This window comes from Tupaia chinensis, unplaced genomic scaffold (genome assembly GCF_000334495.1).
Source record: "Tupaia chinensis unplaced genomic scaffold, TupChi_1.0 Scaffold143584_1, whole genome shotgun sequence".
Taxonomy (NCBI): Eukaryota; Metazoa; Chordata; class Mammalia; order Scandentia; family Tupaiidae; genus Tupaia; species Tupaia belangeri.
In genome coordinates, this window is record NW_006203430.1 from 9,142,230 (window position 1) to 9,161,047 (window position 18,818).

The 18,818-nt window shown below is 45.8% G+C and overlaps 1 protein-coding gene across 2 annotated transcripts in view; it reads right to left on the reverse strand.

The window, feature by feature from the left end:
- The window catches only part of UBE2J2 (ubiquitin conjugating enzyme E2 J2), a 28,842-nt gene extending 10,030 nt beyond the window's left edge, over positions 1-18,812 (reverse strand). For both annotated transcript variants that reach the window (XM_006164093.2, XM_006164092.2), the window contains exons 1-3: positions 18,678-18,812; positions 11,067-11,197; positions 5,804-5,844 (exon numbers count right to left, since the gene is read on the reverse strand). In XM_006164093.2, the coding sequence (XP_006164155.1) occupies positions 5,804-5,844; positions 11,067-11,197 (172 nt within the window). In that variant the 5' untranslated portion in view covers positions 18,678-18,812. The remainder of the gene's footprint in view (positions 1-5,803; positions 5,845-11,066; positions 11,198-18,677) is intronic.
- Between the last annotated feature and the right edge of the window lie 6 nt (positions 18,813-18,818).

Here is an 18,818-nt window from a genome sequence, read left to right on the forward strand (position 1 = left end):
TGCACATGGATGAGAGAGAGAGCGCGCGAGCGAGACTGACTCTCCAAAGGGTCCAGTCATGTTAAGATCCCCTTTCCCCAATCCTCCAGCCTGTCAGAGCTTAGCCACTCATGACGGCCTGGTATGTTTCAGGCTGACCATGCTGGGGATTCAAAATGCAGTTGCAATATGAGATCAGCTTCTCATGAGCAAAGCTCTACCACTAAGACATAGAGTTGGCCCCAAAGAAGGTTATTTCACATTACCGGGAATGAATTCTGACAGTATAGGTGTTTAGCATTTAAGGGGAGCCCAGGAGTCTCTTTGTGACAGTATGAGGAGGTGCCAGAGAGCAACTTTACCGAATGGGCCACAGAAAGCCGGAATCTCACTAAGAGGTCAGGTGCTTATGCCAAGCACACACTGTAGGCTTACAAAAGCTCCAGCCCTAGCCTGCCCTGAAGAAGCACAGATAAGCACCAGGCAAATGACATTCCCCAATGACATGCCCACAAGGCACAGAGATAGCCAACCCTTGGGAACAGAAACCATAGTTTATGCATCTTTGTAAAAAATGTCAGCTGGCCATCATAATCTGGGACAATTTTTGGGTTCTCCATTATGTCCAATATCTGTGTTCTTCCAGTGGATCCTCAACATTGGAGCTACACAGATAAGTCTCAAAACCAGATTCCTCTGTTCTATTATTTCTTTAAATGTTGTTCTAACTATTCTCAGTTTTTTGTCTTTTCATATCATTTTTTTTAAGAATTTATAAGGACCAGCAGTTGGTGTAACAGTTATGTCGCTGGACTCCCACGTAGTTGACCACATTTTGAGTCCCAGACCTGGTAGCTTAAACTCACGCCAGGCGTGTGTGCATGCGTGTCCAAGATCCCAAGAGGAGAAGAGAGGAGAAGGGACTGTGGCGTGGCCATCTACCCCGGGCAGTCAATTCTTGCTTTCTGTCTCTTTGTCTCTTTCTGGTAAATGCACGTGCCCTAAAGCCAAAATCTCTCCCCCCCAAAAAAAGGAATTTATTATTTTATTTTAATTTACCATAAGGAACATGTATAAGAAAAAAAAAAGTGAGAAAGTAAGCCACCAGGTTTGGGACTCAAACCACGGTTGGCCATGTGGGAGTCCAGTGATTCAACCAACACACTACCTGCTGCCCTCTCGTGTAAATTTTAGAATAAACTTGTGCATGTACACAAAAATCTTTGTTGAGATTTTTAATACAGAAAGGACTATATTAAATCTACAGATTAATTTAAGAGGAATTCTTTAGCAACGCTTAAATGGAAAGCTAGTTTCAAACTGCTGGGACTGGAGTGCCAGGAAAACTCAGAAGCCAAGACAGCCAGAGCCCAGTACAAAGACAGGCCAATCTATGATGAGCAGACAGGTGTGAATGAGCAGAGGAGACATTAAGAAAATCAAGACTGGGAACCAGCAGTTAGCATAATGGCTATGTCGCTGGACTACCACGTAGTCGACCGCAGTTCGCGTCCCGGACCCGATGGCTTAAAACTCACACCGGGCATGTGTGTATGTGTGCCCAAGATCCCGAGAGGAGAATGGAGGAGAAGGGGGTGACCATCCCCCCTGGGGGTGATTTCTTGCTTTCTGTCTCTATGTCTCTGTCTGTCTGGCGCACGCACACGCCCTACAGCGAAAACCTCTCCAAGAAAAAAAAAGAAAATCAAGACTGAAAGAGGAGCAGGTCAGGGAAACAGGGAAGGATGCAGTCATCCACAGCATGAGGCACTAAAGACCAAGAAACTAAGGTATGGCCCAAGCTCTGATTGTGCTGACAGTAGGCTGATAATGGAGTCACATAAGAAGGCCCAAGGGCTAGCCAGGTGACATGGTAGTTAAGGTGGTTGTATCTCAAGTGAATGACTATGTGGTTTGCATCCCAGACCCAGTGGCTTGAAAATAAAAAAAACCAGGAGTGTGTGCGTGCATGCCCAAAATCCCAAAAAGAACGGAGGGACCAGCAGTTAGCATAATGGCTATGTCGTTGGACTCCCATGTAATCAACCGTGGTTCAAGTCCCAGACCCGATGGCTTAAAACTCACGCCGGGCGTGTGTGCGTGTGTGCCCAAAATCCTGAGAGGAGAAAGGGGGAGAAGAGACTGTGGCATGGCCATCCCCCCTGGGGGGTTACGAGTGACTTCTCACTTTCTGTCTCTGTCTTTCTGGCAAGCGCACAAGCCCTATAGCAAAAAAACAAAAAACAATACAAAACAAAACAAAAAAACAATGGAGAAGGAATGTGGCAGTCATCTCCCTGGGGGTGCTTTCTTACTCCTCCTCTCACCACCTCCATCTCTTTTTGTCTCTCTCTGGCAAGTGTATGCAACACACAGCACAAACTTAAAAACATACACACACACACACACACACTTAAAAAAAAAAAAGAAGGCAGCCCACGATTCAGATCCCAGATTGACCTGGCCATATGTGGCATGCCCACAGTGCTGGCTGGCTAAAAGGGTAGGGGGAGGACTGCACTGTGGCAAGACCCTGTTAGGGCACCCTCTCTCTCTACCTTCTTCTCTCTCATGGAAAAAAATCTTAAAAAAAAAAAAAAAAAAAAAGATGGGACTAGCAGTTGGCGTAATGGCTATGTAGCTAGACTCCCATGTAGTTGACCATGGTTCGGGTCCCAGACCCAGTGGCTTAAACTCACACCGGGCATGTGTGCATGCGTGCCCAAGATCCTGAGAGGAGAATGGAGAAGGGATTGCACTGTGGCCATCCTCCCTGGGGGGGATAATTTCTAGCTTTCTGTCTTTCTGGCAAACGTACAAAAGAAAAGAAAAAGAAAAGGAAGGCTGACCCCAGCGGTTAAGCTCTGTGCATAAGAAGCAGGATCCTATAGTCAGAATCCATGCCCTAGCAGCTTGAAAAACATGCCAGGATGGCTGCATGATTGCCCAAAATCCTGACAGGATGGAGAAATGGAGGAAAAAGGGTTGGATCAGTCCTTTGGATGTGGCAACTCAAGAGTGGTTCCTCAAGGGACCAGCAGTTAGCATAATGGCTATGTCGCTGGACTCCCACGTAGTCGACCGCGGTTCGCATCCCGGATCTGGTGGCTTAAACTCACGCCGGGCGCGTGTGCATGCGTGCCCAAGATCCCGAGAGGAGAATGGAGGAGAAGGGATTGCGGCGTGGCCATCCCCTCTGGGGGGTGATTTCTCGCTTTCTTATCTCTTTGTCTCTCTCTGTCAGTCTGGCGAGTGCAGTGCCCTATAGCAAAAACGTCTCCCTAAAAAAAAAAAAAAGAGTGGTTCCTCAAAGATCCCAAATAGAGCAGCAATCAGCAGGCAGACAGGCTACAGATAGGCAAAGGGAGGGAGGGAAGAGCAGGTGTTGCTGCCAAGGTAAACAGAAAAGGGGGAGGGGACAGTAGGAAAAGGCATTTTGTCCCCCAAGGGAAGCTTCAGGAGGAGGACTCAGCATACTCACTGCCTGAGGGAAAAGACCAACACAGAACCACAAACAAAGAGTAAAGTCTACATACAGGATAAGATAAAAGCACATTACAGGCGTAGGGCTAGCAAGACCCTGCCCACAGATGCCCCTGGCAGAACTACCCTCTCCTCTCTGTCCAGCACTGTCCAATGACAGCGAGTCCCAGACCCGGCAGCTTTAAGCTCATGCCAGGCACGTGTGCACGCATGCCCAAGATCCTGAGAGGAGAATGGAGAAGGGACTGGTGTGTTGCCATGGGGGGGTGGTGATATCTTGCTTTCTCTCTCTCTGTCTGTCTCTCCAGCGAGCACACATGGCCTACAGCAAAAATCTCTCAAAACAAACAAAACACACACACACACATATATATTTATTTAATAAGCATTTTCATATTATCTGTACAATCATTTAGAAGGCCATCTTTCACCTCATCTCTAGGAACTCATCAGAAAATGACCCCGGGCTGGTCATTATCTTACTTGTATCCTCTGTCAGCATTTAGACAATGCTGTAAACTTATGCTACAGATATGCTTCTACATATATGTTTTCCTGGGGTAAATTATCCCAGACCTGGGACTACCAAGGAAAGGAGAGCCCACAGTAAAGCTGATATCAGCAGACTAGCAGGTGGTATGGTGGTTAAGGTACTGGACACTCCCACATGGCCAACTACAGTTCAAGTCCCAGACCTGGTGGCTTGCTGTCTTGCTTTCGCTTTCCCTCTCCCTCCCTCTCTCTGTTTCTCTCTCTGGTCAAATTAAAATAAATGAATGAATAAATTAATTAATAATTAAAAAAAGCGATAGTGATCAAACGCCCTTCAAGAAAGTTTAACCTTTTTTTATACCACATACAACTCTCCCAATAGTCAAAAGTGGTGGTTTTCAGCTCTTCTATAGTGAAATATTACAATGCTTCCATGCAAAAGAGATAAAGCCTTCTGCTCTAGTCACTTAATCAGGACCCAATGACTAGAGAGCCAAAGTATTGCCCACATGTCTCCTAACCCAGCCCATATCCCAAGGCTGGCACCAGACTCCCCACAGGCCCACAGAGACTTGCTGACTGACCGTTCTTAAGTCTACTTAGTACCAGATAAGCCTCAACGGCAGCTAGGAGAGCTGAAATGCAAGGCAGATCCCATGGTCGACTTAACCCTCAGATGCCTTGCCAACAAGGAGACCACCATAAGTGGTCATAAGATCCTCAGAGACTGTTTTTATGAATCTGAAAGCCAACGCAGAGTAAGCACTCACAATAATATTCACTATAGTCTTAAGAAAGAGTGGAAGAATATGGCTATACTCAAATCTATTTACACCCCCCCAATCTGTTTTCAAGCTCTAAGCCCAAAGGTGTCAAAGACTGACAAAACACTGATACTTACAGATGGTCTCTAAAAATTTAAACATACCAGCAAAATCAAACTGAGAAAACACATCTAAGGACTTAAGAGAAATACTAAGATGAGTTCCAGGTTAAGTCCAATTTAACTAGTGCACATCCATAGGACCAGCCAGCAGATGGCATAATGGTGATGTTGCTGGACTTCCACATAGTCTACCACAGTTTGAGTCCTGGACCTGACAACTTGAAACTCATGCTGGGCACATGTGCATGTGTGCTCAAAATCCCAAGAAGAGAACGGAGAAGAAGGGATTGAGGCATGGCAATCCTCCCTGGAGGGTGATTGCTCGCTTTCTGTCTCTCCAAAGAGCACAGGCATCCTATAGTAAAAATCTCTCTTAAAAAAAAATTGGGGGCCAGCAGGTGGGCGAGGTGGTTAAGGTGCTGGATACTCCCAGATGGCCGACCACAGTTCGAGTGCCGGACCTGGCAGCTTCCTTTCACCCTTTCACTCTCTCTCTGTCTCTCTTTGGTCAACTTAAAATAAGTAAATGAGGGAACCAGCAGTTAGCGCAATGGCTATGTTGCTGGACTCCCACGTAGTCGACCACGGTTCACGTCCCGGACCCGGTGGCTTAAAACTCATGCCGGGCACGTGTGCGTGCATGCCCAAGATCTCGAGAGGAGAATGGAAGAGAAGGGATTGCGGCGTGACCATTCCCCTGGGGGATGATTTCTCGCTTTCCGTCTCTATGTCTCTGTCTGGCAAGCACACGTGCCCTATAGCAAAAATCTCTCCTCCCCCCCTCTCCCAAAAAAGAATACAATTAAATAATTAAATAATAATAATAAACCATTAAAAAAATTAACTGATGTGCATCCAAAATAGAAAAACTATTATTCACAAATAAAGGTTTAAAACAAGGCAAGGTCTATTCAAAATACAAAAACTGGTTCTTGTTCTTATACCTCACAGCAAAATACTTACCTTCATAAGGGGTCATTTCAGGGCCTCGGACAACATAGTGCCTAAGAGAGAGAAAAAATTACTTGGGATTTGGAGATGGCAAAGTCTCTAAAATCTGAATCACTACGAGGCTGGAGTTTTTTGGACCCAGCAAAAACCAACTTCTCAAACATTTAGTCAGGGAACAAAATGAGGGCTAAATGGCAACACAGCTCCAAAGCCCTAAGTCTCTTTTGCTGCAGGTGCTTCATGTCATAAAATGATATAAAGCCTATATGTTATTTATTTAATTTTTTGTGTAGTTTTTGCTGTGCACTTGCCAGAAACAGAAAAAGACAGGGAAAGTGAGAAATCATCTCCTGGGGATGATGGCCATGCTGTAATTTCTTCTCCATTTTCCTTGGGACTTTGAACATATAGACACACACACCTGGAGTGTTTTTCGAGCTGCTGGGTCTTGGACTCAAACCATGTAGTTGACCACGTGGCCTTCAGCCACCTTAACTATATGCCATCTGGCTGGCCCATGGCTATATATTAGAAATCTAGGTTTTCTATAGAGTACTTTTGTTTCAATAATACAACATGCAAGAAGTTAACCCTTGGGCCAACTAGTGGCATAGCAGTAATTCAAACAGACCTACATGAGAAATGTCTTGAGTTTGCATCTCAGGACCTCTCTGAGCATACCTGACATATACACGTGCACACATGCATACCTGTGATCCAGAAGACTGAGGGCTGGATGGAGGTGAGAAGACCCTAGTTGGAGGTGCCTCTCTCTCTCTCTCTCATGGAAAAAATAAATAAGCTTAAAAGAATTATTTAAAAAGCTAATACTATACTACTTAGCCACAAAGAACAGTGACACTCTGTCAACCAGTACAATGTGAAAAATATGGAACGTTTAAAGCTAAGTGAAATAAGTAACTGCGAAAAACAAACACTCTGGAACCAGCAGTTGGCTATATTGCTGAACTCCCATGTAGTGGACTACGGTTCAAGTCCCAGACCCGGTGGCTTAAACTCATGACAGGCGTGTGTGCGACCAAGATCCCGAGAGGAGAATGGAGGAGAAGGGATTGTGGCATGGCCATCCCCGTGGCGGGGGGGGTTTCTCACTTTGTGTCTCTCTGGCGAGTGCATGTGCCCTATAGCAAAAACCTCTCCAAAAAAAAGAAAAACAAACACTGTATATCCTTAATACATGCCAAATATCTGTACTCTAAGGCAGAAACTGAAAGATTCAAAACATAATGGTAAAAGATAAAAGTATGTAAATACCAGAGACTAGATGGGAGGGAAGGAGGTAGAGGGGGATGGATAGGTGGGGCTCAGGCAAAAGGCATTTAACAGACACAAGAATATAAGGGTTTTTGTTGAAAATGATGTATGAACTTCCAGCAAGCACAAAGGCCCTCTGAAATCCTTGATATGATTATCACACATTGCAGGCATACTGTACAGCATAAAGATGTATAATGATTAAATGTAAGTAGGAAATTACACAATTTCCTATTGTATACAATAAAATTTTATTGTCCACAATAAAATCAGTAGATCAGCAGATGGTTAAGGTGCTGGATCCCACATGGCCAACTGCCTAGTACAAGCCCTGGACCCAGCAGCAAAAGGCAGGCACATGTGCATGCATGTTCAAAATACCTAGAATGGAAGGGAAGGAACTTCAGCATGGACATCCCCCCAGGGGGTGATTTTTCACTTTCCTACTCTGTCTCTTTCTGATGAATGTACATGCCCTAGGCCAAAAACCTAAAAAAGAATAAAATAGGGGCCAGAAGGTAGTGTGGACATTAAAGTGCTGGATTCCCACATGGCTGATTGCAGTTCAAATCCTGTACCTGGTGGCTTGAAAATCACAGCAGGCAAGTGTGCACATATGGCCAAAATCCCAGGGGGAGAAGGGATTGTGGTATGGCCATTCCCCACCCCAAGGGGGGGTGATTTCTCACTTTCCCTCTCTCTGTCTCTGTCCAGTGAGCACACACACTCTATGGCTAATAAGTAAATAAAAATAAAATTGGTGAAAAAAGTCAGTTAATCCTCTAGTTATTAATACTGACCTCCCCCCACCAACTTGCCAGAGGGCAAATTGCCAGAGAGAGACAGAGAGGGAGAAGGCACTCCCATGCACTGGTGACTGGCCATGCCACAGTCACTTCTCCACTTTTCCATCCTGTTGAGATTTCAAGCACACACGAACAGGCACTCAGCATGTTTTTCAAGCCTCTGGGGTCAGGATTCAAACCATGCAGTGGACCATGTGGATTCAGTTCCTTCAACCACTAGGCCTTCATCAACTGTCATTTTTAAAAATTAATTTCACAGACCAGCCTGTGGTGTGGTGGTTTAAGGTGGCTAGATACCACACAGCCATACTTTGTCAGACCTGGAAGCATGAGGGTACATGCATGTGCATGCCGAAATCCTGAAAGGAGAGAGAAATGGAAAAGAGATTATGGTGTCACCATTCCCTATGAGGAGTAATTTTTCACCCCTACCTCCCAGCACCCTATTTGCCTCCTTCCAGCAAGGGCATAAGCCTCTGGCCCAAAATAAATAAATAAATAAATAATCTCACAATACGTTATTAAGATGTATTTGAGGGGCCAGCAGGCGGTGTAGTGGTTAAAGCAGTGGACTCTTGTGTGGTTGACCACAGTTTGAGTCCCAGACCCAACAGCTTGAAACTCACACCAGGCATGTGCCTAAAATCCCAAGAGGAGAATAGAGAAGATATTGCAGGGTGGCCATCCCCTCCGTGAGGTGATTTCTCGCTTTCTGTCTCTCCAGAGAGCACATGTGCCCTATAGCAAAAATCTCTATTAAAAAAAAAAAAAGGGAGACATATTTGAAATTTTGTTTTTTAAATGTCTGAAAATTATGTTACATATACATAAGTGTATATAACTTACATTTTAAAGGTCATACACATAGGCTAAACATGGCAAAGCTAGTGATGGGTTGACTCTATGTCTGCTTTCCCCATCTACCTGCTGACATTACTAGAAAAACAGAAAACCTCAGAGCAGTTGTTCTCAAGCAGGAGAAACAAGGACAAGCTGTGACTGTCCCCAAAACCCTCACAGAGCTCAACATCAGACCCAAAACACCAGCTAACAGACTCCACATTCCCCGATACAAATAAATAAGGTTTTAACTTTAGGTAATGAGGTGTTTGGGTTTAGATTCTCAAACAAAACAAAAAAGTACAGAATATAAAGCAAAACTAACCAGAAATGCTAGAAATCAGTAGTTGTATATGACTGTAAACACTGTGGGTAGGGAATACTAACCAATTGCAGGAACAAGACAAAGACTAAGAATGAGGATTCCTGTGCTGGAGGACTGGTCATAAGTCCAAGTAGCTATTAAACAGGTAAGTTGTTAAGTGAGGAGTGGCTGTACTGTACACAGTCCAAGAAACTGGGATGAAGCAACAAAGAAGTCTGTTTGAGATAGAGCCCACCAAGTCCTGGGTAACGGAGAACATAAGACCTACTATGCTGGGAGGACAGGCCTGCATGGCCTCAGCTCATCAAACACTCTCTTCTAGAATGGCACTCTTCTCTTAGCCAAAACACTGCAGGTTGTATAAAAGTCTCAGCAGGCCCAACACTAAGCAGCACTACTATGTTTAATGCTGAGTCCTCTTAGTGAGCATCAAACCTGGAGTGGTCTTGGGAAGCCTCAGGCCACAGACATATCCAATACGGATATTCCCATTAAATCAGGGAAGTGAAAACTACCTGTGAAACCAGTCCCTGCATCTGCCAACTATGTCCTGGGAGCCACATTTGACTTTTGTTTGGAGCAAGGATGGCTCTGGCACCACACAGAGGCTGCTTAAGGGACAGTGCCTTGCCCAGGAATCCTCCAACTACCAAGATTGGACCTCCCCTATAAAGTGGAGAAGGTAAAGTGTGGAAAATTACTTCTTTTTACTTGGTTAAATCCCTTTTCTCTGGATTTAAAAAAATAATAATAATTAAGTTGACTTTTCCATACACCACAATCTACACTCAGCAAGACCCAGATCATGGGTGCATACACACCACGTATACTCAAGGAAGCATGTGAACACAAACCCAAAACGTTCTCATGTAGGTTCTACTTCTATGTCACTCTCTGGTCCCTTAAAATATTTTCTTAAGATTGGGACCAGCAGGTGGTGTGGTGGTTAAGGCACTGGACACTCCCAAATGGCCGACCAGGGTTCGAGCCCTGAATCTGGTGGCTTGCTTTCTCACTTCCTTTCTCTCTCACTCTCACCCTGGTCAAATTAAGAAATAAATGAATAAATAAATAATTATTTTTAAAAAATATTTTCTTAAGATCAAAACAAAACATTCTTTGAACAAAAAGAAAATGCTTTTTGCTATCTCAGCCTTATACTTTCTCACAAAACCACCAGCTAGCGTGGCAATGGTAGCATTTCTATAGACCTGTGTGGAATCTCCTAACTGCACATTTTAACACCGAAGAGTTCTCATGAGATAAAATGAACACTCATGGGTTCTCTCACTCACACTGGCCCCCAGGCCAATGCTGGGGGCTAGAGTGTCAGGACACTACCCCATCATGGACACTCCTAAGTCAGACCGATGCCTTCCAGTATCCAAAAGCAAAAAAAAAATCAAAGAAACTCAAAGAACTCTTCTTCTAGAAGAGTTTCATTTATACTCTTCTTAGAAGAGTTTCTCCTTGAGGGACCAGCAGTTGGCGTAATGGCTGTTTGCTAGACTCCCACGTAATTGACTGCAGTTTCAGTCCCGGACTCGATGGCTTAAACTCACACCAGGCGCACATGCACGTGTGTGTGCCCAAGATCCTGAGAGGAGAATGAAGAGAAGGGATTGTGGCATGGCCATCCCCCTGGGGGGTGATTTCTCACTTTCTGTCTCTCTCTGTCCTTCTGGTGAGCACACACGCCATATAGCAAAAACCTCACAAAAAAAAAAAGTTTCTCCTTTAAGTGCTCAACCCCCAGGACATACATAATCGATAGCTATAAAGCCTTCACTGCCAGCACTGAGGACCCTTTCAGAAGAATTCTGTTTCTAGCCCTAGCCTAAATGAGGCAGGATGTGTGGTGTCCTTGGCATGCTACCTATTGGAGAGAAGACCAGACAGTGTCCACGGGCCTCTCCATCTCTACTTACACTGAGGAGGATGCTGGGCTGCTTCTCCAGTGTCATGACTAACACCAGGCCCACCCAGTCAGACCAATGGTGCAGGGGTGAAAGGTGACACAGAGCCTTACCATTCAAGAATATTTGAAGGGAGGGGCTCAGCACAGATGTAAGGCACTGGATCTTTCTTAATTCGAAGGTAGTCCTGTTTCAGTCTCTGGGTTGCTGTTGTTGGAGCTCTCTTATTGCTGTTGTTGCTCATCTATTAAAAATAAATGTTTATTTACATTTACAAATACAAGAAATGGACAAGTATAGCTTTCCTCATTCAAGACACCTTCAGCAGCACAACCTGTGCTTTCATTTCCACAGCTCATCATCCATTCAGGTCCCCACCCTGATGTATACATCTCATCCTAGGCACCCAGAATCATAGCCCACAGGTCACCCTGACTTGCCCAGATGCCCACAAACCCTAAGGATTCTCTTTCCCATCTGTCTTGCCACCACTTTCATTTATACAACATATATTATTGAGCACCCGACACAGATGCAAACAGAGGGAGAATCCTAAAGCACTGCAGCCCTCACAGAACTTAAATAAGGAAGACAACTAATTTTAAAAGTCATGGGTAGGGGGCCTGGCAGGTGGCGTGGTGGCTGAGGGCGCTGGACTCCCACATGGTCGACTGCAGTTCAAGCCCCGAACCTGGTGGCTTGCTGTCTCACTTCCTCTATCTCTCACTCTGTCTCTCTCTGGTCAAATTAAAGTTAAATAAGATCATTTAAAAAAAAGTCATGGGTAGGGAGAAAGCCGAGAATTCCATTTAAAGGAATTCCATTTGAGTCTACCATACCAAACCTCACTCTCCCAAGTTGAAAAAATTCATGGACAAGAAGTTACTGAAATGATAACATGTCCAAGTAATACTGTGGGGATTTGATCCCAATATGAATCTCATGATAGATGAATGTGTGGAGATGGCAAATAGTGGGCAACAGAATAATACTGGAATGGTAGAAATATGAGAAAATAGTTATCATCATGCTAGAAGCCTTGGCATGAGTATAAATAAAGGCTGTTCAACGGAAAAATCCGTGTCCCTGGGCACTAGCAGCTGGTGTAATGGCTATGTCGCTGGACTCCCATGTAGTTGACCGAAGTTCAAGTCCCAGACCCGGTGGCTTAAACTCACACCAGGTATGTGTGCATGTGTGCGTGCTCAGGATCCCGAGACAGGAATGGAGGAGAAGGAACTGTGGCTCGGCCATCCTTCCTGGGGGTGATTTCTCACTCTCTGGCTCTCTGGCTCTCTCTGTCTTTCTGGTAAGCACACGTGCCCTATAGCAGAAACCTCTCAAAGGAAAAAAAAGAAGGAAGGAAGAAAGAAAAAAGAAAAATCCGTGTCCCCTCTCTACAGGGCCTCTTTTACTATGATATAAAAATCACGTCATGAGGACAGCAAGAGGCATGGTGGTTAAGGCGCTGGACACTCCCACATGGCCGACCACGGTTCAAGTCCCAGACTTGGTGGCTTGCTTTCTCACTTTCCCTCTGTGTCTCTCTCTGGTCAAATTAAGAAAAATAAATAAATGATCAATAAACTTACATAAATAATTTTTAAAAATAAAAATCAGGTCATGTATATTTTCATAATAAACTATTTGTGCTCAGTAATATCTCACCAGAGGAGTATTTACACCAAGGAAATTGGCAAGCACCTTAAACCAGCACCCCTTCCATCACTTCTCACTCCAAAACCTATTACCCAACATTTACCAGTGATGACAAGTGAAAGGAGCTAGGGAGCAAAGAAAAAGCCAGAGGGACAAAAACTCTAAAGACTCAAAGACCCTCATTGGCCAGAGGGAAGATATGCCTTCCAGGTAGAAGGAGTCACAGCTGGACAGGCAGGGCCTAAAAAAGCAAAACATGCCTAGGGGACAGCAAGGGTCACTGTATCAGGAGACCAAGCACACAAAGGGTGGGCAGTAAGATTGGCCAAGAAGGAAAGTCCAGGGCATCAAGGCAGGGTCAGACCACCCCAGAAAGGTTTTAAGTCTAAATGTTAAGGCAGATCAGATCTTGTTAGAAAGGTTACCCTGGTGGCTCAGCATGGGAAGTACAGAACACTGTGAAGGCTGAGCATGTGGAATGAGGTAGTGTTATCAAAAGAAATGTCAGCAGGTGGCATGGAGATTAAGGCAGCTGGATCCTACATGACCAACTCTGAGATTCAAGTCCCAGTGGCTTAAAAACACACTAGTGCATGTGCATGCATGCCCAAAATCACAACAGAAGAGAAAAGAAGGGACTATGGCATGAGAAGGGGTGACCTCTCTCTTCCCTCCGTCCTTTCTTCCCTCTTACAAGCACATGTGCCCCATAGCAACCACCAATAGATAGATAGATAGATAGATAGATAGATAGATAGATAGATAGATAAAAGGAGACAGGAGCATTGGGACCTCTCAACTATGTCCTGAGTGCTACAGAATAAAGCGTGAAAACCAGTGGTCTAAAATATGATAGGAATTCATGTGAGGATATAAAAGAGTAGGCAAGAGGTGGGCATCTGGGCTACAATGGGGACCATAGGACATAGGCCACCACACTTTCCTGCTGCTGTCAGTCCCAGATCTGCCCACTACAGCCTCTCCCAGCCATCATCACTTGGCCATTCAGTGTCCCCAGCTTGTCTCACACAGCACTCTCTGAGCAAACACCTTAATAACAGTCCAAGACACTAGTGACTATCAATAATAGTGATGTCCACCTTGATCTCCTAGTACCTAGAAATCTGAACCCATCTCAGTCCCAGGGTCTTTGCATTTATGATTCCCTTCAGATAGTACATGCTGTTCACCCCTTTCAGTCTCGACTTGCACATCATCTAAACAGAGGTCCTGACTCTTGGCTTCTTTGCATGGTTTATTTCTCTGAAGAGTACTATCGCCATCAAACTGTTTAGTGTCTACCTCTCCGACCAGTATCAGCTCCTAGCAATAACTGGGACTTGTGCTTGCTCTGTACCCCTAGGTTGTGCAGAGTTGGGCTCAGCCAGGACACCCAGTTCTCTCATGTACATGGCCTCAGCACTTGTCTACCCCTGCTTCTAATTCTGGAAGTCCCTGGCCCGTATGATCCTTGTTCATCACCTCCTTGTCATTCCTATTATACTAACCTAATGAAGGATCTTGTTACTTTTCCCATCGACTAACACCACAGCCTCCAAACTTCTCCCCAGTGAGTTCAGAAGGTCTCCCAGCATCTAGTGTCACTTCCCATTTCAGTCCATCTTGTACATTTAAGTTCTGATCATCCACTCCTCCCCATAGACCTTTGGCAATCTCTCCCAAACAAGCAAATAAACACTGACATCCCCTCTCATTTGCCAATCCCTCCACAAAGCAGCCCCAGCCTGCCCAACTCCCAAGGCAACTGATACAGTCTGACAAACCCCTGAGTAGCCCACCCACCCATCTATCTTCTTTCCATGGCTGCTTCCCAGTCCATTCTCTACTGATAGAGAACTCACCTAGGCTTTTGCTCAGCCTAGCTGGAGAGAGACATCCTTCAGAAACCTCCCTGATTTCCCTAGTACAATGGTTCCCACTGTCCACTATTTGCCTGCTGGTAACTCAATACCATACCATGCAGGGGCCTTTCAGACCCCAGCAGAGGTGACAGTGGGCTCCTCTGACTCTCCCCAGGAGTGCCTCCTATTAGGTGCAGGATTACAGTTCTGCCTGGGAAGGAAGTCCTTCCACTCAACGTTGTCCCCAACTCCTGACTTGACAAGCCAAATGGGCCAGAGAGCTCACCTCAGGCCTAGTAACAAACACAGCAATAATCCATGAGCAGAACCACCATGCAGAACTTGTTCATCCTTTTAAATGTTCACTCTAAAATTAACACTCTCATATATAAAATCATTCCCTGAATAATTTAAATGACAACCGTGTTTGAATTCAGCTAAGTGGCAAAATTTGCTTAATGAAAGCTACTGCTGGAGGGACCAGGAGTTAGTGTAATGGCTATGTTGCTGGACTCCCATGTAGTCAACCGCGGTTTGAGTCCTGGATCTGGTGGCTTAAACTCACACCAGGCGCGTGTGCATGTGTGCTCAAGATCCCGAGAGGAGAATGGAGAAGGAACATGGCCATCTACCCTGGGAGGTGATTTCTCACTTTCTGTCTCTCTGGCGAGTGCACGCACCCTATGGCAAAAACCTCTCCAAAGGGACCAGCAGTTAGCGTAATGGCTATGTCACTGGACTCCCATGTAGTTGACAGCAGTTCGTGTCCCAGACCTGGTGGCTTAAAACTCACACCAGGCACGTGTGCATGCGTGCCCAAGATCCCAAGAGGAGAATGGAGGAAAAGGAATTGTGGCGTGGCCATCTCCTCTGGGGGGTGATTTCTCGCTTTCTGTCTCTATGTCTCTGTTTGCCTGGCAAGCGCACACACCCTGTAGCAAAAACCTCTCCAAAAAAAAAAAAATAAAAAAAAAAAAAAAAAAAAAAGCCTCTCCAAAAAAGAAAAAGAAAAAAAAAAAAGCTACTGCTGGAGTGCTACAGCAGTAATGCAAATGAATCCACATGAGAAAATCCCAAGTTCATATCCCAAGATCTCCCGTATAAATCAGGTGCTTCTGTGAGTGCCTGTGATCCAGGCTGGTTGATATTCAAGGTGGACTGCAATATGAGGATCATGTTTGCAGTGTAGTCTCTGACTCTCTCAAGAAATAAACTTAAAAAAAAGTTAGGGTGGCAGGGTGGTTAAAGCAGCTGGATCCCACACAACCATATGCAGTTCAAGTCCGAGACCAGGCAGTTTAAAAAACATGCCAGGCATCGGGGAACAGCAGTTAGCATAATGGCTATGTAGCTGGACTCCCACGTAGGCGACCGCGGTTCGCATCCTGGACCCGGTGGCTTAAAACTCACGCCGGGCGCATGTGTGTGCGTGCCCAAAATCCCAAGAGGAATGGAGGAGAAGGGATTGCGGGGTGGCCATCCCCTCTGGGGGGTAATTTCTCGCTTTCTATCTGTCTGTCTGTCTGGCGAGCGCACGCGCCTATAGCAAAAATCTCTCCAAAAAAAAAAAAAAAACAAACAAAAAACATGCCAGGCATGTGTGCCCAAAATCCCAAGAAGAGAATGGAGAAGGAATAACTGCATGGCCAGCCCTCATGGGGAGTGATTTCTCTCTCTCTCTCTCTACTTTTCTCTGGTGAGTACATGTGCCCTATAGCAAACTTTTAAAAAGTTAGTGGACAGTCATACAAAATAAACAACATAGGTCTCATCTACCCAGTCACAAGCAAATTTCTCTCGTACTTCTTTCAGAGGCATACTCTGTGTGTGTGTGTACGCTAGATGGCACATACATTCACCAGAACAGAGAGGAGAAAGCATTTCCCATAGGGAATGATCACACGGCAAACCCCTCACTTCCATTTCTCCCTCCTTTCAAGATCTTGGGCATACACGCACACCTTCCTAGGGTGTTTCTCAAGCTGCTACATCTGGGGGCTCAAACTGTGCTGTTATAGGTGATAAAGCTGCCTTAGCCACCAGGTCATAGAGCCAGCTCTAGAGGCACAATCATTAAAATCATACTTATGACCCCACTACTGAGTCTTCCCACAGACCTCCCTTCTTTGCCTCACACAGAATTGTGCTCTCATGTCTCCTCTAGGGGACTTCAGGTGACTATTTCTCCCAATTCTCCCCACCCAAATATAACAGCAGGAGAAGGAAGAAAACAAGCACAAAGTAATAAAAAGTATGAAATATCGGGACCAGCAGTTAGCATAATGGCTATGTCGCTGGACTTTCACGTAGTCGACCGCGGTTCAAGTCCTGAACCGGCGGCTTAAACTCACGCCGGGCGCATGTGCGTGCGTGCCCAAGATCCCAAGAGGAGAATGGAGAAGGGATTGCGGTGTGGCCATCCCCCCTGAGGGGTGATTTCTCGCTTTCTATCTCTCTGTCTCTGTCTTTCTGGCAAGCGCATGCACCCTATAGCAAAAGCCTCTCCAAAAAAAAGTATGAAATATGAGTTTCAGGTTCTCTTCAAAGAAGTACAAAGAGCACATAAGGTATATGACCTTGAAAGAATCAGATACAGATCCCCTCCATCCCACATCATACTACTGAGGTGTTGGCTGCTCAACACCCATTCACCCTATTCCTTTTTTCCTTTGGACAACTCTCCCATGGAATTCAGGGATGGTATAGTCTGACTGATCAAATGGGCACAGAACACATCCAGGATCAGGACTTTCATGGAAGTTCTCTCTTCTCTACTAAGATTGCTTTACAGGCTGGATGGAAGACTAGGCTAATTGAAGCAATCCCAACACCACTCACACCAACACCTGTCTAAGAACAGTGCTACCTGAGGTTTGCAGAACTAAGCTGTGCACTGATTACTACTTGCACATTCTAGACGCCTAGATTCAACTCTGCATGAAATCTATACACATTCCTATTAAGTAAGACCTTTGGGTTCCTTTATTTATTTATTTTTTTTGGAGAGGTTTTCGCTATAGGGCGCGTGCACTCGCCAGACAGACAGAGAGAGACAGACAGAAAGCGAGAAATCACTCCCAGGGGGGATGGTCATGCCGCAATCCCTTCTCCTCCATTCTCCTCTCAGGATCTTGGGCACGCATGCACACGCGCCCGGTGTGAGTTTTAAGCCACTGGGTCCAGGACACGAACCGCGGTCGACTACCTGGGAGTCCAGCGACATAGCCATTACGCTAACTGCTGGTTCCCTGGGTTCCTTTCTTTTGAAGACAAATTACAACAAGTTCCACTCACCACAATGGACAGCGCCCTGTAACACTGCTGTGCCTACAGATAAACATGGGTATTTTTATATACTTGAATAGCATTCTTCCCACGGGGCTGTAGCCTTACCGCTCTTTGGATGTTTCATATCTGGGTTGGGAACTGGATTTGAATTAAATCGTTAGGTAGTAAATATTGAAAAAAAAAAAAAAAAGAGACCAGAAGATTACACCTGACTCAGAAGTTGAGATGATGCAGTTAATCTGCAGATGCAGATTCGAAGCCAGCACAGGTTAAGAACTTGTCCAGGGACCAGCAGTTTGCGTAATGGCTATGTCGCTGAACTCCCATGTAGCCAACTGGGGTTCGAGTCCTGGACCTGGTGGCTTAAAACTCACACCGGGCGCGTGTGCATGCGTGCCCAAGATCCCAAGAGGAGAATGGAGGAAAAGGGATTGTGGCGTGGCCATCCCCCGAGGGGTGATTTCGCGCTTTCTATCTCTCTTTCTCTTTCTGGCGAGCGCACGCGCCCTATAGCAAGAACGTGTCCAGGGCCAAAGTCCCACTCCACCAGGCAAATGTAGAGCCAGAATCCGGCTTCCACTTTACCGCGTTGATATTCTTTTATGTTATTATCCTCAGAGATACAATCCTTGGTACAATCATTTCTGTTGGCTCGTATGAGGCAGTTTGGGGTTCTAACTGTTCCGTAGTGAAGCAGCAGCGGGCTCAACGGCAGCCACCTTCTCCCCCAACACTGAGTTCCCAAGACACATTTAAGAAATAAAATCAATGCTAGCTCCTCGTGGAGCTCCTAACTCAAGTGTCCCAACTAAGAGGTCTCTTCCTAGGAGATCCTACCCTAGCGCCAACCAAGCCCCCAACCTGGCGGGTGAATCACTCCCGGCCCAGAGCCCGGGACGCCCAGACGTAACCGACCTCGAGTTCCCAGCAGGGACGCTCCGGGCAGGGCCCCGTGGGCGGCGGGAGCGACAGGAGACTGGCCGTGCGGTATCCCCCGGGGCCCTGCGCCCCGGACCCGCTGCTGCGGCCGGCTCCGGCGGAGTGAAGGAGCGGCCC